Consider the following 20,948-nt stretch of genomic DNA (forward strand, 5'->3'; position numbering starts at 1 on the left):
TTTTACTGTAATAAATGTTAATATTCTTCACAATTCTCCATTATAACGACATGTTCCACTTGAGTGGATTAACAACACACCATTGATTCAGGTTGTGGAGAAGAAGAGTCAGATGACACGTCAAACATCCTTTAATGGAAGCACACAGAGCCTGATGAAGAAACAACAGAGAAGACTGACAACCCAACCATTACACCCATCGTCTCTGATTGGGGTTGTAGGTTTCGTCACACCAGCTTACACAAAGAAAGCCTGGCTATGTCAAACCTGCTTCAGAGTACATGCCTCAGATGTCAATGATGTGTTCACAACTTGCTTCTGCTGCTCCCAGATGACCCCAAAAACTTCTGTTTCTGCAGGTTTGAATCAGCAGAACAGGCCGTTAATGCACACTGACACATCATCACATTGTTTCATCATGTTAGTATAGCAGCTGCTTTGATGGCCTCCCCGGGAACAAGGAGCAACATTAGTATGGGCTCTGACCACCAAGCAAACGTCGAACATTCGCTTTCTATTAGCTCTGCTTTTTTTGTGAGAGCAACTCCGAGAGGAAATGTCTGGCTCTGTAGCTGCTAAATCTTTGTAAGAAGTCATCAAAGGCAGAGAGTGGTAGCGCTGAAGCAAAACATCAGTGTTACCAGGGAAAAAAAGTTTCCTCACCCTGCACTTACAAGTTATAACAGTAATAAAAATAACAACAATAATGATAATGCATCTTTAAAAATACATCAAACTCACTTCATGTAATGTTGAAGACGGCTGTGGTGGAAAAATGAGCTGATGGAGTCTTTTAATGAGCCAGTCTCTGCCTGAACTGTAGAACTCACTCAGGAAGCTTAAAATGTTAACGATAATCCATAAAACGTCTTACATTTTTAACAAGTTAAGAACGCACAGCACCGCACTCGGACCCGCTGCACTCCTCTTCACACCGTCGCTCCTGTCTTTGTAGCTCAGCAGAACAGGAGGCGTTTACACCTGCATACGAACTTGTTGTCTGCCGGAGACGGATAAGCACACCGGGGAGACTGTTGAACCTTAATACAGTCTTTAACTTCAATGCTCGTGCTTGTACGTACCACACTGTCTTTTATTGAGCAGCTGCTGGTAAGTTACAAGTGAATCCAGATAAATAAATAACCCAAAACGGCGTTAACCAGCTTAACTGTCAGACCGTAAGGAGCCTGTCATCGTCTGAAACGCGTTCTGCTCGAGCCTGCCGGCAACAAACACCCCGATCCCATGTAATGATTTTCCCTCTAAGACCAACTCTAATTTCTGTGCGTAATAAACTGCATGCAGATAAGCCTCTCTTCTCGACAGGAGGACGGCGTCCCTGCTAATTTGCAGCTGCGGCCGTGAACAAATGGAACCTGAGGGTGAAGAGCTCAGGGGTGATATCTGGGCTGGTGGAGGAGTCAGAGCATCCCTCTGTATCTCCCCCCCTTCCATTTGTCCCCCTCCTGTCTTGTCATTTTGTGATTGTGTGCTTCTTGCAGCCTCCTGGTGGTCAGGTGAGGTGGAGCACTGGTGGATGAACAGACTTCATTTGGGATATCTACCACATCTTGACCCGCTGGAGCACAGATTATACTCTGAAATGCTATCAAGTTATACCATCAAGCAACGTGCTGCAGAAGCTGTGTCTGACAGAAAACACATTTCCAAACTGAGCCGATCGTTCAGCAGCACAGTGCGGAGGAAATTAATGTAAAGCTTTAATGTCCGTTGTGGGCGATTTGGACGAGAGTCAGGGAATAACAGACACAGAACAGTAGCAGGACCGTAGGCGGGGCAGCCTTGAAGTCCCTGTAATGATCCGCCATACGGGCCGCTGTTTCCTCAGTCTGAGCATGGTCAGAACTTCAACGTAAACTGACAGCAGTGATGTATTCCAGCTCTTAGATTAACTAATAGCAGCAGCGGAGCATGGCTTGCAGATAAAAATGGGTTTCATTTGCGGACACCTACGGGGCACATCCCTTTTTTCAGCAAATGAAGGGATAAATGGAAACTCATAATGCTTGTACACTTACAGGGCACATGAGTAAACTGCCCTGCCTTGGTGACTGTTGCCTAGCTACCACCTATCCATCTTGTATGAATTTTATCCTTTTCATTTATTTTTTTCTACATTTTTCTTGCAAGTGCAGTGACATGACTTGAATGAAGCTGATTATTCTGCATGTAAAAGGCATGCACACGATGTACCCTACATGCCTTTATGTCTCATGCTTTTAATCTCTCAACTCTCCAAGCTCCCATTAATCATACACCTATTTGAAAGTTTTGCTTCGCAGCCCTTCGGACAGGACGGCGCTGCGTGTCAGGAACAGGCTGGTTTTTAAAGGACTGCTGGTGCACAGCGCACGAGGCTAATGATGTTGAACTTTATGTGTTAAGACAGTGTTTTTTTCTCGGTGTAAGACAATGCGTGAGCACAGCAGCCCGGGACGACACGTTTCGTAGGGATTTAAATGCCACTTCACCGCTAGCAGAGTGTTGCTTTCACATATTTCTAGAATCTAAAGCGGCGTCACCCCCATGCAGCTGTCACTTTCACTTCTATTTCACTTTATCATTTTTCTATCATTCGGTGGATCATCGGCCCCGACGTTGTCACTGCTCTCCCTTCTTTACTCCTGTCAGTGATTTTCAAGTCATCTATCTGTTAGTTTGCCTTATCACTCTGCAGCATTTTGTTATTCAGCTGATTTGTCCTTCAAACTGTGAGCACTGCAAAGAGGAGCGGCGAAGAATGACAAGAACGGAGTGACGAACAGCAGCGAGCAGCAGCAGCGCTCTTGTTGACTATGTAAAGGCCGAGGGGCGAAACTTGTCCGGTGCCACACTTGTATATGGATTGTTAAAATAAAAGTCTCTTTAAACATTCAGCACGCTGTGCAATAAACATATTGAGCCAGTCCAATAATGTCTGCGTGTGTTTTGTCAGAAGGAATACAGGGACAGAGTGTGCTCACAGCTGTGGCTCAGCGGCTGAAATCTGACTTTTGGGTTCAAGGGGATTGGAAGAAACTGAGTTCCTCGCTGGAATTTCACAGTAGGTTTCTACAATTATTCTTTTTGCTTCTTTTATAGCTGCACTGCTGTCACTGCTCTTTCTCTGCAGTGGATTCTAATTACCAGATATGCTCGTGATGCATGCACTTGTATGGGTCTGATTGCAAGGACATTGAAAAAAAAAACTTTGATTAATTTTATTACAGAGCATGGAACCTTTCATTCAGAGTGCATAAAAGGTTCCATCCACGAGCAGCGAACAGATAAGACTCGGAGCACTCAATGTGAATTAAAGGTTGGTGGCTAATTTAAAATGCTCACTGTTTTTACTTGTTTGAGTCGGGCTACGGGGTGGGCGAATAATGGCTCTGTATGGCTGCAAGCTTTCACACTTGTTCTGGTACCGCTGAAGCGAAGGAGAACTTGTTAAACCGAGATGCAGAGAGAACCGTGTTGCATTTTTATGTGTCAGAGGTCTCGCTTGATTTAATGTATCAGCTATTATATATGATAAAAAACTGAATCATAAATAAGTGCAGAGGAAAAGGGTTCTCAGAAGACATTTACCGACCAAACGAAGAGGTCACTTTAGTGTAAACACTGCCGTAAATAAAAGTGGGGATACTGTCATTTAACGAGCAAATATTTGAAGCTGACATTTACTTAATGAAGGGAGATAGTAATCTGCGAGAGAAGAGGCGAGCAGATCCAGAAGCCGCTCTTGTTTCACCCGATGCACGGTTAACCTTTGCTGTTCGAATAGGGTTTGTTGAATATGTTGATGAAATTAGCCCTCTCGGATGCGTCCGGGCGGTGTTTATGCAGCGGTTTGTGAGTCAGGCGCAGCTCTGGGCAGATGGCGGTCGGGCTGGTGCACAAGGTTCGCTTTATATTCATCAGGTTAGCTGATCTCCGCCATGATGTATTCAAGCATCCGACAAACCTCACTCAGCGTCGGGTCCCTGCATAATGAATGGATGCAGAAACTCAAAAACAACACAGAAGTGATTTTCAGCTCAGTTTCACTCTCGCCTCACCCCTGACACGCTTTGATTTGGTAAATAGAGGGATATTCTGACAAAAATGCGGCTTGAATGTTTATGAAGTTTTGGAGAACGAGAACACCGGGGGCTGATGGCTATTTCAAGAACTTGGCGCAGGATCAGTCGGCGAAGTTCACCGTGTGGTATTAAAGAAAGACGTTCAATTCTCGCAATCTTCCTCAAGTAAAACCCTCAGAAAGTAGACAACGAGACAAAGTTGCAGTCAGTTCTGCTTTGTGCGTTTACAGATCTTTGGCATGAAGACCTTATACAGCTAATAGTTAAAAGTTTTACATTGCTGTTGTGTAATATACAATTCTTTTCTCTAGTTACTCCTCTGTATAGTCAAGGAATATAATGGTTGGCTTGTGAAATGACTGTTAAAATCATTTAATGAAATTATTCAAAATATCTTTATAGCTAACTCAAATCATTTGCTTCACTACTGTGCACAACCGATTGTTTCACTGATTACAGAAAAGACTTTATAAACTATTACCTCCATTGCAAACCGTGTGAACAGAATTCAATCATGTTCTGTTTTTCCACGGCTGCATGCGTGTACGTTGAGCAGACATGCAGCCATGACATGAAAAATAAAATCCGCTCAGCTGCTAATTAGCAGACAGTCGGGTTCTGCGCCAGATGCGATATCATGCTTTATTCATTATGTGGCGTAAAGGGTCAAGACGTGTTGTTCGAGAAGCGTCCACGCATGTGAGCCCCCTGAGACGTGTCATCTCATTTGCAGCGAGCTCCGTTGTCCGCACAGACTCGGGCGAACACACCTGGTACACTGTATGTATGGACGTGATACCTGTGAGAATGTGTCACCTTGCACTGTTCCCACTGCACCGGATCTCTGTCGTGTGTGTGTGTGTGTCTGTGTGTTTTGTGTGGCGGGAGAGTCGTGTTTGTCTGCCTCTGTTGTGTGTGTGTGTTTTTTAAAAATCTTCTGCAAAAGAGATTGTAATTATAATCCGTTTGTGCATATTGGAACGTTGTGCATGGGGCATCCAGGTATTCCTCATGTTATCTGTTCACACACCGACGTTGTGGTGACTTGTCGTCCACACGGAGGCAAACAAACACAATGTAAATCATTAGGTTGAAAGGTGGAGTCGCGATTTAAGTCTGGGTGAGATTAGGTTTTAATTAAAGCGAGGTTTGGCTTGTGGGGTTAGTAGATCACAGTAAGACTCCAGGAAATGAATGTAAGTCGATGTAATGTCCTCTGAAGTCACGGATACACAAATGTGTGTGTGTGTGTGTGTCTGAAGGAGAAGGGGGGCATCGGACAGGTGCTTTAAGAGAACCCCTTTGACTCATGGTCTCTTCACTAATTAAGTTTAGGCTCTTTATGTGCGTGTGTGTGTGTGTGTGTGTGTGTGTGTGTGTGTGTAGTTGCCTATCCATGGGAAAGCTTTGCTGTTTCCACTCCCTCATCCTTTGATTATTTTTTTTTTTAAACTCGTCTAAAAGCGCATTCAGTCTGCCCGGGTTTGATCAAAGCTCTGTGAAGCTCCCACTTCTTGGTATTTTAGAATATCTGAATTCGCTATATTATGACATATTAAGTGTTGCCAAAATATCCATGTAATTTGTGTTTTCGTGAACTTTAATCTAAAACAGAAAATAGCGATCTCCAGCAAAAGCGATATTTGTAACGATAACAATACGATAGGTGGATGTGTTTGTCAAATGTCATTTGCCACTCGCAGTCAGACAAATGGATTCATATCAGAGACAAACAACAGTGACTCGACCCCGTCTGATCAACAAATAAATAAAAAAACGACTGAAAGCGATATTTTAAAGGCAGCCTTCCCTCATCATTTTTAATTTTGAATTCACACTGGTGATAAAAGGAATTGTATTAATCAGAAATTCCACATTTCTACACCTGTGTTTTGAAAAGGTATGGTTTGTTAAAGACCAGCATCACAGAAAGATAAACTAAATGTTCACTATTTTTGTGGCTCCAACACACAACACAAGTAATTTCAGGGAACTAAAAGGTCAAAACCAAATAACATTGAAATGAAAGTTAATCGTCAAGGCAAAGCTAACTTGACAGGCACATTTGCAATATCCAGAAAAGAGCCTTTACAGCTGGTATATAGAACTTCAGGTAAACACAGCATTTCTGGCTAAAATGAATTTTTTTAAATTTAAAAGTTCACCTCGAGGAACGACTGCAGAGCTCATGTAGGTTACAGTAGCAGCTGATGCAACATCACCTCACTGCCTATTTGTGTCAATCACATCTGATGCAGTGTGTGAAATCTATTGCCACATACATATATCGGACAGCAGTTTTAAGGTTCTTGCGTGAGCAGCAGCGTATGTTGTGGCTGCGTTCACTGTTCACCCACACAGAGACAGGACGGGTCACACAGCCCGCTCGCCAGACACCAAAACACTCCATCACTGCTCATTGTTTCTCACTATTCATTACTACTTAGCGATTACAGAGACTTTCTGATCTTATCTGTGTTCAGGAAAGTCTAAATTGTTGGATTTTTTTTATTTCTTTATTTATTTTTCCAGGAGCACACAGATTGCTGTAAAACAGAGGTGGTTCAGTCTGCGTGTGCAAAAATAGTCCCGCATCCACCGGCTGGGATGATGGTCTTCAGCCTGAGTGGGAGTTGTTGGCTGAAACGAAAGACGAGAGAAATAAATATATATTTTAAGGATAATACTGCTGTCGGTGAGACTTTTTTTTTCCCTGTTGTCACACACCATTACATTTAGTTGTCGTTTTAATACCGTGGATTCTCTTTCTGTTTGTTTCCGAAGCGAAAACGGTGAAATGAGATTTGTCAAAGTCCATTTGAATTCGCGTGGCTATTTGTCACAAACACTTTCATTATCTGTGCTCAGACTGTTTTGTTTAACCAAGCTGCTGATTTAAAATTCACATTTAATTCGCTTCACTGGCCTTTAGGTCTAAATTATGTTTTTTTAAAGTTTGCAAATGTGACAATCAAATCAGAATGAAAAGATCATTTTCTTACAATGATCTAAAACAGGAAACACAGAGTTTTAAGCGTTACGCCGCTAACTTGTGTGTCCATTTGTCGCTGAAGTTAAGCTTGGAAAGCGTTTGGAGGCAGGACATTGTCAGCAGGACCAAATTTACACTGCGCTTAAGCAAGTTGAATCGTGCCTGCCACCCACAAGCTATTTTCCACCTGCTGCCCTCCTACATCAACAATAGTGAAGCAGAGCTGAGGATAAACACAAATACAAACAGACACAACAGAGTGCACATGGCAGCCACGCTCTTCAGATTAACCTTTATCCACCCTGATGAGACTTGTTGTCTTTACCTGGAGCACTCTGCATCCAACACAATATGGACACCATACTGAAACAGGACTAACCTTTTCTTCCGCTCTCTCCGAGGTTTTCACTCTGAGGAGCTTTTTGGTTCTAAGAGGACATCAGCAAATAGGTCAACCTGGGGTGACCCGTCTCCCCCTCTGAAAAAAAAAAACAATTTAAAACTGAAAGCTCCTGCAGGGCAATTTGATGTCTGTAGTAGTTTTTCTAAGTTGGGGTTAGTTGAGGGGACACTCACGCAAAAAAAAAAGACAATTGGTTTGAGAGAATTTGCATCAACGCTCCATGCCGAAGCACACTATCCATTATCACACAAAAGTTTTTTGTCATTTTAATGAGCATTTTGGGAGTTCACAACACTTTCCCATTGCTGCTACACAATCCTGTAATCAGGGAGAGAGACGGAGACGGAGCGAGAAGAGAGCAGCGGGATCGGGTTTCTCAGCCGCTCTGTACCCTAATCCTGGATTTGGAAACGAGATGAGAAGAACGCAGGTAAGTACAAACACAAGCAATTACAGCACCGACGTGGGATTGGTGGGTGGGGTGGGGGGGTCGAGCGGCTCGATAGGAAATAGGGGATCTCATAGGTCGAGAGGGGGTGGTTGGTTGTAGGTGGGTGGGATATAAATACCTGCAGTAGACAAGGGCAGAAAAATGCTGAGGCTATGACAGACGTTGGCTCACCTCCATCTATATTAGTGAAAAAGACAGGGAGATGCACTGTAGAGGCCTTAATGAGAGAAATCTGTGTAGCTGAGAGCCACATTTCAGCAGGTATAGTAGCGACTGTATCGTGAACCCGAAGCTCCTCAAAGTTCATCTGCAGGAGTCTTGATTCAGAGTAGAGTTGTGCCTAAAACTGTGAAGAGTTCTGGCTGAAGCGCTGACATGCATTTCTCTTTGAAAAAAAAACAGTAACATCACAGTTTTCTACCTGCACATTCCCAAGTGACTAAAGGGAGAAGTATGCTTGACTGAGCCAGAGAGAAAAGGACAAGACAAGAAGACGATACACGAGGTGAAAGGAGGCTAGACGCAGCCAGGAAAAAAAAAAAAAACAGAAAAAAAAAAGACAAAGCAGAACAAGAGAAGGCCAAAGAAGACAAGACAAAAGACATAAGGCGAGACAAAGCAGACATAACAAGTCTGAAGACAGGAAGGCAAGGAAGCAGATTTAAAGAGGGCAAGATTAGAGAAGCCAAAGGAAGCAACAGGCGCAGCAACAATGGGAGGCGAGACGAAATAAAGCAAGCAAAAAGGGGGAAGGTGAAGACGAGGAGCGTGTTAAGGGACCACGTCAGAAACTTCAATTTACCATTGGGACCGTTCTAGACAGTCCAGGAAGAGAGAGAAAAAAAAATGGCATGTCAGGCATTTGGTGCTGACTCTTTCACCCCACTGACAGGAGATTCACCTTTGCCCATCCTCATGCACCATGGATCTACCAGCGACTGTCTGCCAACCACCTCCCACGCTCACAGCATGGTCTCCGCAGGTAAAGTCGGTCTTCTATCTAGTCGTGTAGTTTTCTTTTGTATGATTCTCGTCTTCTTTTTTTGTTTTGCTTGTTTGTTCCGGCTTTGTCTCTTGCACAGTGAGTGGAAGCTTCTAGTGTCTTATTAATGCGACGCGTAATTCATGTTTTTGTGATGCTAAAACCCAGCTGCAGGAAGACAGGCCTCGTAACAATGGACAGTCTTCCACTTCAAAAAAAATATTGGCATTGTGCCTTTTTAAGTTAACACACTTCACCTACTGTTGGTTGCATACGTGTATGAATGCCGGGCCGGTTGCTCTCATGGACCTCTAATTGATCCGACCGTGCCGGGTCGTTGCATCGATGCCCCCTTATCAAGGCGCGGTCGTCTTCTCAGCCAATGGGAAGAATAAATTGAATTGGAAAAATACATTTATTCATATCCAGTCCAAATTATGTAAATGTATCTAATCAGCTACTTTGGCCCAGCTGTCTCTACTCAGTGGATAATTGCTTTGAGGGTATGTTATCAGTATGACAAACTCCCCCAAGGTCTTTTTCATGATGGAGCATTGTGCAGAAAACTTCCTGGGGCTTTTAGTGCCTGCTGATTGTTACAGCTCAGGATAGACAGGATTAGATCACACAGAACATTATTCATACAATGCATTTCTACAGCAGCAGCAGCAGAGGGGTAAACTAGCTTGTAGAGAGGATTCATTCTGTCATTCTGCACATTGACCCATCTTCTTGTAAGTCCATGATTGACATAAAGTATGGCTGAAAAAGCCTGTAAAATCTGTAATATTTAAATAATGACGGCACCATTGTCCTCTATGGTACAGTGGTTTTGTTGATGTTTAGGACAGCTTGTCAGTGGGTCTGTACCAACTCATCTCGACGATACCAGTAAGCATTCACTAGCCTCTGTAGCGAAGACCCAACCGCATAGCGTGATGAACGCATGAATAATTGGATAATTAGCAGATGATATCATGTCGGAAAGACACTTAGCAAAGCAGCGGTTTTAAATAAAAACCATCAGTCTGCGCTTTGGTTTGCTACCACGTCTGAGCTCCTCGTGAAGTCATTTCACACCAACTTTTAGAAGGTTAAGCGAGGTGTGATATCCGTCAAATGCAGCCGTTTGAAGCGCTATCGTTATCTAGTTCAAGTTTAAAGTATAAATGCATTCAAATCCGACTGACTAAAGGCTAGTCGAATGATTTATATTATTGATTTCTGATGAGAATAGTAAAATCAGTGCAGTAAGTGTAAAAATTGATTGAGAACTTGCACATCACTGGTGTGTAAGAACCCACATGTTATGAACTCCAGTTTAAAGATATAATTGGATCATATGCCAAGACATGACAGCTTCTAGCCGTTTTGTGATGAAAATAGTGAGTAAGCTTTACATCACAAGGTGCTTTACAATAAAACACTAAAAAGCAAATAAGGGACAGAGCGCCAGACAGTCGGACGGAAGCAAAAGCAAAGTTCAACAAATGTGTCTCAATAAAAGTAACCTATCGTGATCATAAATTAAATGGAAGAGACTTCCAGAGCTTCGGCTACAAATTCATAAATCTAATTTTGTCTTAAGCTAAGAAACGCTGCTCAGAGGACCTCAGATTCCTACAGATTTGATGTGACCACAGTATTTCGTACACATAAGCAGGTCTGACCTGGATTCTGAATTTGATGGATTATACAGTTATTCATGAAACTCTGCATCAGTCTAACACTTGCTGGCGCTGTTTTCAGTTTCTCCCTCCTCTCTGCTCAACCACGTTTTTGTCTCCATCAGTATCGTCCGGGCTGTCCCTGGGCCAGACCACCAAGCGCCCCCACATGCACCTGTCCCCCTCCTCCCTCAGCAACGCTCTCGGCAACGGCCCCCCGAGCTTACATTACCCCGTCGCCCCCTGTCACTACAGCAACCAGCAGGCCACCTATGGCATGATGGCAGGTGAGTGGAGGCGGCGGAGGAATTTGTGACAGCTAGGAAGGAACGGCTGCGATGAGTCTGGCAGCAAAGTTTATTGGTTAGTCGATCAACAAAATCAATATCAAGCCCCAGCTGGTGAATGGAAATGATGTTTGTATTTAATATATTTATATCATCAACTTTGACCCTCAATAAGTGACTCTGAGGAGTTTTGTTCTTGTGACGTGTTCCAGTCTTAATGATAACATCACTGCAACAAACTGTTCGACTTCTTACTGATAAAAAAAAATGCCACTTAGCAACAATTGCAACGCTGGCATTAAATTAGGACGCTGATGAGGATTCATGGGGAGGGAAATGGTATCGATCTGATAATAACATGCTGTAGATTATAACGACGAGGACGACCACGATCAATATGAACTGAGTGTGGAAACGTACATCCTGACGTGGCCTGACTCATTACATTATCCACTTTCAGGCATGTGTGGGCATTGCGCGGTCCCAATCCGCATGCCAGGAGCAATGCCATCCATTTATCATGCAGAAAAGACATCAGTACAGTCAGACTTTTGTTTGGGTCTGAGGCAGCCTGTCAGATCTGTTGTTGAAGAATCGCACTAAAAAGCATAACTCGCGCCGATTACAGTAACGCTCAACAGTGACGGATATCATAGAGGCTTTGATGATGATTATTCTGCAGACAGTGACAATTACGCTGCATAGTAATGATGATTTTTTGCGAATAAAAGCCTCTCCCTCCCTCCCTTTCTCTCTCTCTCTCTGCAGCACAGGAGATGCTCTCTGCCAGCATCTCTCAGACTCGTATCCTGCAGACCTGTGGCGTCCCTCACCCCAACATGGTGAGTGGTGCAAACCCACTGCAAGGTAAAGATAAGAAGCACGCGTTCTCTCTCCACACACACACCCCCACACACACACACACACACACACACACACACATGCTCGCTCCCTCTCCTGGCCTGACGTTAAATCCGGCAAATTGAGCAGAAAATGTGTTTATTTTCCATTTAATTTCAAATCTGCTAACAGTTAAAATCAATTTCAGCCTTCATTACCTCGCTTGAGCACTTGGGCGCACTTGTTAAACACATGCTGTCAAACATGGCTTGCCACTTGCCCGGCCTGCTGTCAGGAGGGGCAGCTGTCAGGGTTTTTGATGGTCAACATTCCAAAGAGACTGATTTATAAGAGGAGGGGAGAAAAAAAGAGCCTTACCATATTAATATTACAGCACTTCTGTCACTTGCAGCGTTTCATGCTGAAGCTAACTTGTGTCCACAGACTGTAAGAAACACTCACCCAACAGGTCGACTCTATCAGACAGCATAACACGACCTGCGTATACTGCTGCTTTTGAGTAACATAAAATAACGAAGGGGAAAAAATAAAAGAACAGAGACATAAACAAGCTGCCAAGGTCTGAGGTAGATAAAACAGAATTTAACTTGCGATGCATTTTTCTTTGTTAGAGACAGAACGACTGAACAGTTTCCTATGATATAACCAAGTGGGAGCAAATACAGATCAAAAAGAATAAAACCTAAAATGAACCCCGGGTGACGCGGAGCTATTAACGTTTGCAGAGGAAGTAAAACAACTTCTTTGCAGAGACGGGATTGTTCAAAAGTAGGATTTTAATCGACCCGTTCCTGCAAAATGGTCTCGCGAAATTGTATCATCGATGATGTCAAAGACTGTGCCGAAATACATTAGCATTAAATTGAACAGGTGTCCACTCTTATTACCACCAGGAGGTAATTTGTCACGTTAATGATCTCGGTTTCTCCACTGCTGAGTGATCAAACGGCACACCGAAGGCAAATATAACCGTCAGTCAGCCTGTTTGGGATGAATGTGCAGCTTTTGTCTACAAACTTTAGAAGGAGAAACGGTATGTGGGATGATGAATGTTTAGGACAAAAGGATGCTTTTGGTTTATTTTGCTTGAAAAAAAAAAGAGCGAGAACAACCAGAACAGTGACAAACCACTTCAGAAAAACAAGAAAGAAGAAATCAGCTCTGATGAATCGCAAAATGAGACGCGTTCAAATCGGTCAGCAGCTGCAGCGAGGAGAAGGATGTTTAAGATGAAAGGGCAGAAACAGAGTTAATATCATTAAACGGAGCTCTAATCGTGAGAGCCGAGGTGAGGGAGAGAAAATTGCTCCTTTCATTTTTCTAAAGCCGCACTAATCTATTTTTATGTTAACAATGGATCAAGTGACTTAATGTAATGTGAAAGGTGTCGCCTTACAAATCCACAGTGAATTATTACGTCCGTGGTTCCCCCCCAGTTGGTCTCTTTTACTTCATCAGCCTCATTTTCAGCCGCAGAAGGCAACACTTACGGTACACCACCAGCCCAGCTGCACGTTTAACAGCTGAAGGGCCGGAAATCTTTCTCAGTGTTTGGTTTGACACCAAAATAGAGCTGAAACGACAGCGAGTATGTACATAAAGCACAGACATGAGGCTTCAAATGAATGCTGAACCCTATCTGCTAAATGCGTGAACAGTTATCTGCTTCCTGAGACCTTGAGCATGAAAACTTTACACTTGTTTGAAAGTCAATGCTGTGATTTCGTCATGTTCAGCGGGGAAAGTCCTGCCGCTGCAGCTTTCACTGACGGTATCATATCAGTGTCAGTTTGTTTGCTGTCCGTCTTTGCTAAAGCTGTTGATGCTGCTACACTCGTTGGATGGTGCACATGTACAGCAGCTGGAAGGTCCATGTCCATGTACACAGAGGCTTCAGAGGTGTTTTCACAAAGCCAGTAAGCCCACATGTGTTGCGAACGGGGCTCGCTGCCCGGTCCGTCTCCATAGCAGTGTTCACTGCAGCATAGCTGTATGTGCGCTCCCCTGGGAACGCGAGCGCAGGCATCAGGTAGAGGCATGGAAAGGCCTCTTCTCTCTCGCCAGCACAGTGGGGAGAACGGGGATGCATCCAGCTGAATCATCCGAGAGCTGCTGCTGTTCTCGGGGGTAAAGAGTTTGCCACAAATCCCTTCCCACCGATAGCAAACAGCTTGAAGGTGCAGGAGTGCCGTGCACAGCCTGCTCACTTCTCTGCTGTTGATTTTAAGAGCGATATCTCAGCTGACAGCAGTTTAAGAGACATCAAGCAATTAAGCGCCACAGAAACGGCTCTGAAAACGAACCGACAAAGGCAGACATACACTGGAGCTGAAGCAATTTCAAGAGAGAGAGGAACTTCAACCTCTGCCTCACACCTCCAGCGCGAGAGAAATTCACTGATGCATTTTGGTTCAAACTCTGCCACGTTACTCTCCGGCCTGTGTATAGATTCAACGGAACAATGCAGCGGGTCAATGATAGCATCCTTCTCTCCCCTCTGCTTTTGGAAAGCCAGACATTCCATACCGGAGGCTTGTGAGGGCTGTTATTGCCTTTAGTATTTCTGTCAATATGCTGTTTTCTAGCTGCAGCTCCACAGTGTGAAATGGCTCAACCGTCGCTGCTCTCAGACAACATTTAGTTAGATCAGAGTGTCTGGAGAAGCTTTTGTTCCAGCGTGCCATTTCGAGCTCAGTAGAGAAGATGTCAGTACGTGCTGCATGTGTTCAATTTAAATGAAGCGAGCAGCTGTCGGGCTGCTGCTCATCCTTATAGGACGCGTAGAAAAACATAAAAATCACAGCTGTAAGCAAAGTCGATGAGTGGTTCGGGCCAGCGGAGCCCTGATGGAAAATAAAAAGCATTTAAATGTGACGCTTCAGTGTCACTCTAGCATTTAGTCCACCCTCAGTAATATAAATGGTGTTGACAAAATACTAGACACCTTCTATGACAAAATAGCACAAAAACAAAAGATCCGAAATGTCGATAAATGTAAATCAATGCCTCCCTCAACCCCTCTGACGGTGTTTCAACAAAAACAAAACAGCTTAATGAAGGGAGGATTTAATGCAAGGCTGCTTCAGTTTAAAGCTACCTGATAAACACCAGTGTCGGCTTTTAAAGAAACTTCCTCCCGCTAAATATTAACAAAAACATCAGTGTGCCATAAATACGATCCGATTAATCGAGACTCAACGCTGGATCTATAAATTCAGCTTTTGCTCTCGAACAATAGTTTGCACTACAACCCCTTTAACACAAGAGGGGAGTGTTGCATTGCTCATTATCACAGAAGTAGTGTTAAAAACTCACAAAGATTCGACTGGACAGGTCGTCGGACTCTTATTGCAGACGACATTTTTTTTCTAACGCCTGATCTTATATGATGAATATGACAGATTAGTTGGCATAGTTCTTTCGGCACAGTTAATCAGCGCAATTATTATTTTCCATTGCAGCTGTGCAGAGTGCTGGTGCAAAGGATAGCGTCGCATTCCACATTACAATTAGTCATCCACCCATATGGTGCTCTGGCAGTCGCCTGTGATGAATCTGTTGTCGGTGACTGGCAGCAGGAGCCACCAGCTCTACTCTATCTACCCACTTAACATTAACAGCCACCTGTAGAAATAACGAACAATCTGGGAAGATGAAGGTTGTAGACGGTGGCGTGTTACACGAGAACCGCAGCACAAACCGGTTTTCATATGGTTGTGCGACGTTGGTTTGGGCTGAATAGGGACCCTTTCAAAACGCGCAGAAGAAGAGAAGTCGGCTTTGTGCGGCGAAACACCAAAGCCAAGAATGAGAGGGTTCTGTGAAAGCGACAGGGTTTGATAAATTATGGATAAGCTGGAATAAACAGCATTAAGTGACAGGGAAAAGAATACCTTTTCAGCAGCCGTCGAAAAAACGCATTCAAGTCACATTCTAGCTTTTTCAGACCCATCTCACCCTCTTTTTTTATCAGTAAATGGAACTGGTTTGAGTGTCACAACATCACCCAGGCAGACGGGGGAAAAAGATTTGATTGTACATGACACAAATCTGTACGAATACAGCAGCGACTGTGACTGTGTGTCCATAGGTGGCATCCTCTGTACATAGTGTTTTATAATGTTAAGGAAAAGGAATAAGAGGAAGGGACTGATTAGGTTTAACCTACATTTCAAGGGACGGTGGTCACATTTACAGTTCAAATGTATTCATACCATCACATTAAAGAAGGAAAACAACAGCTTCAGTCACTGAAATAAGCTGAAATTGACAAAAGTAAGAATAAATAAAAATGTAATGAAAATCATGACATTGCTTTTGAATTGTCGTTCAACAGAAATATAAAAAAATACATAAAAAACAAGCAAACAAGCATGATGGGACCCATGAACTAATATTTTGTTGAACAACCCTTTGAGCCAATCAGGTGTTTTCTGTAACTCTCCATCAGACTTCTGCACCTGATTTTGTGCCAAGTTTTTTTTTTTTTTTAATTATTCTCTTTGACCACAATTCAAAGGCACTGTCTTATTTCACTAAACTATAATTTTGCAAATTTTAATTTATTACTACTTTTTTCAGTTTCTAGTTATTTGAGGGTGAATTTTGCCTTTTCTTTAATGGAAGGGGATTAATAAATTTGAGGACGACTGTATCCTAATAGTACAACATATTGGCTGTCATAGTAAAATGACAAAAGACTGAAAATTATTTTCCAGGTTTCGGCGGTCCATGCTCTCAGTGGTGTTGTTTCCCAGGGGGGATGTCATTTTTAGTGTTGAGATAAAGACTCTAAGGACTCATGTGGGAATAGTGGCCCCGCAGCTTTCACAGCCTGTCTGCTGGTCCGAGGGTCTTCACTGTGTCTCCCACCAACAATTTTCCCTCTCTCTGCCCTCTCCATCTGTCTTTATCCCTCTCTAGGGTCTCTCACTCCTTGCTTGTACAAGTTTCCAGATCATGGATTAAGCAGCGGCTCTTGTGCATTAAGCCACGGTTTCTCATCGCTGCCCTCGGCCCTCCTAACAACTGATGAGGCCCCCGGGGGCCCCGGTGGAGAGATGAAGAGCGACGGCCAAAGGAAGAGCATGCGGGACCCGGAGGACGCCCCGGCCATGGACTCCCCACAGATACGAGAGCTGGAGATGTTCGCAAACGACTTCAAAATCCGGAGGATCAAACTCGGTGAGTACGATCACTTTAAAAATAACTTGAAACCATCTCGCTGTCCGACTGCACCCGTGAGATACCCTTTTTACCACACATGCTTCTGTGTTTGTGTACCCACCTCGCTGCTCCTCTGTTTGTGTGTGTGTGTGTTCTGTAACGTATTTCTATTTCTGCTTCATTTTGACCTGCAGGCTACACTCAGACTAATGTAGGCGAGGCTCTTGCTGCTGTGCACGGCTCAGAGTTCAGCCAGACCACGATCTGCCGCTTTGAAAATTTGCAGCTGAGCTTTAAGAACGCCTGCAAACTCAAGGCCATTCTGGCTAAATGGCTTGACGAGGCTGAGCTGGCTGGTGGTGAGTCACACGCATCCACTCCACTCCATCAACCCCCATTTAGAGTGTTTATTTGAGTGTAATCTTTATCCGAACCTGCACTTTTGATTTTCGTGTGAGAGTATCTGTATCTGTCAAAACATTCGGTATTAAACTCGTGCTTCTTGTTGCATGATTATGAAGATCTGAAAGTGACTCGGACACGACTTGTACTTGACTCCAAGCAGTTCCACCTGGGAGAGAGTTTCTCTCATTGCTTTATTGAAATGATTCTTAGAGATCTGAAGATGTGAAACTGTCTTGAATTCAACAAGGGAAGAAGGCAAACATTAAAAGTAAAGAAGTTAAATAAATGCATGTATGTATTGCAGAAGTGTTATCTTTGTTCTGTTTTCATCTTCTTTAACCCTGTTCAGGACTTTGGGGGTCTTTTGGACCCCGGGCCATTTGCTTTAGGTGACAGGTATTGTTTTTTTAAATATAAAAAGAAGGACATGCATTTGTCATGCATTTGGCACCAAAAATACATCAATAGTATAAAAGCCTATAATAAATACCAACACATATTTTGCACATTTTCTTTCTTGGGGTTCAACGGACCCTGAAAGACCTTCTACAGACGGCAACATGAAAGTCCTGAACAGGGTTAAATCACCTCCTGATCACCCAGATTTATGTTGGGTCACCTTGAAGTGGCCAAAACTTTAAGTGAGGAGTCAGAAATTCTGAGAAAACATTGCAAAAGAACACAAAGAAAGTCTGGATGTTCTCGATTCCCTTTTGATTTGACCATTAATAAGACATTAAAAGCCCAGTAGGCCAGATTAGGTGGAAACAATAAGAAGTTCAATTTATCGCTGTGGTGCTGAAAAGATATACTTTTATGTCCGTACTAAGAAACTCGTAGTAACAACGCACTCTCTGACTTTCCTGCAGCCTTGTACAATGACAAAATAGGAATGAATGAGCGGAAGAGAAAACGGAGAACAACTATCAGGTGTGTACCGTACGGCTCAAACATAAAAAAAACCGCACTGTTCAATAAGTTTGGTCTGACAAGGTTCTCCTTTGTTCTCTGCCTCTTGTTCCACGCTGCAGCCTTGGAGCTAAGGAGGCCCTGGAGCGCAGCTTTGTGGAGAAAAGTAAGCCATCGTCTCAGGAAATAGCACGGATCGCCAAAGGCCTCCATCTGGAGAAGGAGGTGGTCAGAGTCTGGTTCTGCAACAGACGCCAACGGGAGAAACGCGTCAAAACAAGCCTCAACCTCAGCTCCTGCTTGACCAAAATCAGTCCAAACTGCATAGCACAGATGAGTAAATCGCAAAGGCCGATGACGTAATTTAGAGATCGAGAGTCTCCGTTCAACTCCACCGTGACTAAGGCTCCGTTATGACCGCAGCTGATGCAAAAGAGATATTTGTCCGACAGCGATGTAACATGGGAGAACCTCACTCAACAGAAACCAATAAAAACTTCCTTCATCCTGCATCAAGCAGCTGCTGATGCACTAAAACTTCCAATTCAGATTACACATCAAGCTGACAAATAAACAAAACCAGCGCATCTCAATTTTGCTATAAAACATGAGTCACCGTCAGCAGTCAGTGTGTGCCTCCTTTGCACAGACATCCCTCACTGCTGTTTCTTTTTTTTTCTTATTTATTTGAATAGAAATGTTTCTGTATTTAATCCCACCATGTCGCAGGAAACCCAATTTAAAGAAAATGCAGAAAAAGCAACCCAGCCATTATTTTCCCTTGTTTGAAGTTGAAACTGTGAGGATAAAAGGTTTTCATTAGCGCCATATGAGCTGCTGGCTTGATGCTGCAGCTGCCGGTCCTGACATTTAAATGCAGTGAATCTTTTCAGTGCTCTGTTTTCTATATGAATGTTAGAAGTATATGAACCAGACAGACTCCGATATAATTTAATCCATCAGCACCGGAGTGCAGACGAGTGTTGGTGAAGATCAGCTCTGTGCCTTTTCTGAAAACAGGCATTAGCAATACTGCCCTTGATTTTGTCCTTTGTGGATTGATGAAATGAAGTTTTCGACATCTGCTTGTACCAGCAGGACTCTTTTGGTCGTAGTGTTTGTGTTTTTCTAATTAGAGTCGATGCCTCTGTGTCCTCCTCTTAATTATCTGTCACTGTCTTATGAAAAATGTTTTATTTAATTCAATGTAGCTGTAGCCCATACAGTAATATATTTAAAGTTTCACAACAGCCTATTTATTTGAGAGCTAATATATTGAGTCGATGTACTTTACTGCGTGAAACTTCTTTTGATTTATGGTCCAAAGTCGGGGATATGTGAAACTTTCTGACAGCGACGTGCCATTTCCCTCGATGTATGATGGATTTAATTTTTCATATTTGTTGTTGATGTTTTGTTTTTGTCGCTTTGACAAAGTGTCACACGAAGAAGAGCGTCAGCCTGTCACGAGTCTGACCTGGTTGGGATGACTGATGTGAAGCATCTTAATAAAGACAAGGAACAAGCAGAAACACCTCCTCCCACAGAACTCCTGACAAAATCTGGACCTCGTATTATTATAGGCAAGCATTCATCAGGTTGCCAGAAAGTTTGTGTCCTGAAAAAGCCCGAAAGTGATCGACTTAATGAAAATAAGTGTGATATAAAAATGTCAGTTAGATTGATGTGAAATGACTTCATTCGGCTCGATTGAAAAGATAAATATGCCAAAGATGGTTAGTACAAACTTCTGCACTTATTTTACGAAATTGTCCCGTTTTAATTTCCAGGTACTGAAAGTTAAATCAGTTCGGCTCCTATCTGGCAGACAGTTAACTGTGTCTAATGAAAAATTACACGTGTCATATCTCATTTTTACCATAGTGGCCTGTGAATACGTACGTAAGGAGAGCGGGTCTGATCGGGCGCACAGCACGAAGCCTACGATTCACCGAGGAGTCATAAATAAAGCTACAAGACACCTTAATTCAGAAACAAGCACTTTCCACTGTGACTAATGTATGGCTGCATAACTGGAGTGCTGTCAGGGGAAATAAATGCAGCAGGGTCGCTGACTGCTGTCACATTTCTGAGGGTGCGCAGTGGGAAGTTACAGGCACACTGTGCTTAAGATAAAGCTGCTGAGAAGCTTCCGAAGCAGGTCTCACAGTTGCCTTAACGCTGTTGCTCTTGAAGATATACCTTTAAAAGTTAAACCAGACTTTGTATTTTTTATGTGCTCAGAGAACACTGGAAGCTTATATCGTGATTACTTTTACAGTTTCCCGTATATATAAATGCATAAACCTGTCACGTTATTACAAATCTTTTGTTAGCACCAAAGCCAACGTGGGGTTTTATCTCTTGCTTTTTACTACACTGCCTGGCCAAAAAAAAAGTCGCCACCTGGATTTAACTAAGCAAATAGGTACGAGCCTCCTATTGGATAATTACTGCATGGGCGATTATCTTTCAGCTGGCAGCAAGTTATTTAACCCCAACTGGTGCAATGACTTGCTTCTCATTTCCTAAACAACCATGTCGAAAGACACATCCCGTGGTCGTGGAAAAGATGTTAGTCTGTTTGAGAAGGGTCAAATCATCGGCATGCATCAAGCAGAGAAAACATCTAAAGAGATTGCAGAAACTACTAAAATTGGGTTAAGAACTGTCCAACGCATTATTAAAAACTGGAAGGATAGTGGGGACCCATCATCTTCAAGGAAAAATGTGGCCGGAA

General features: G+C 43.2%; 1 protein-coding gene across 1 annotated transcript; it reads left to right on the forward strand.

The window, feature by feature from the left end:
• The first annotated feature begins 8,777 nt into the window (after positions 1 to 8,777).
• Positions 8,778 to 18,571, forward strand: pou1f1 (POU class 1 homeobox 1). The gene is made up of 7 exons (XM_008284182.1): positions 8,778 to 8,913; positions 10,706 to 10,867; positions 11,636 to 11,734; positions 16,652 to 16,912; positions 17,089 to 17,253; positions 18,169 to 18,229; positions 18,331 to 18,571. Exons 1-7 carry the CDS (start codon positions 8,778 to 8,780, stop codon positions 18,569 to 18,571), a joined length of 1,125 nt encoding a protein of 374 aa, XP_008282404.1.
• Positions 18,572 to 20,948: the final 2,377 nt, after the last annotated feature.

Source organism: Stegastes partitus, unplaced genomic scaffold (genome assembly GCF_000690725.1).
Source record: "Stegastes partitus isolate 25-593 unplaced genomic scaffold, Stegastes_partitus-1.0.2 Scaffold350, whole genome shotgun sequence".
Taxonomy (NCBI): domain Eukaryota; kingdom Metazoa; phylum Chordata; class Actinopteri; family Pomacentridae; genus Stegastes; species Stegastes partitus.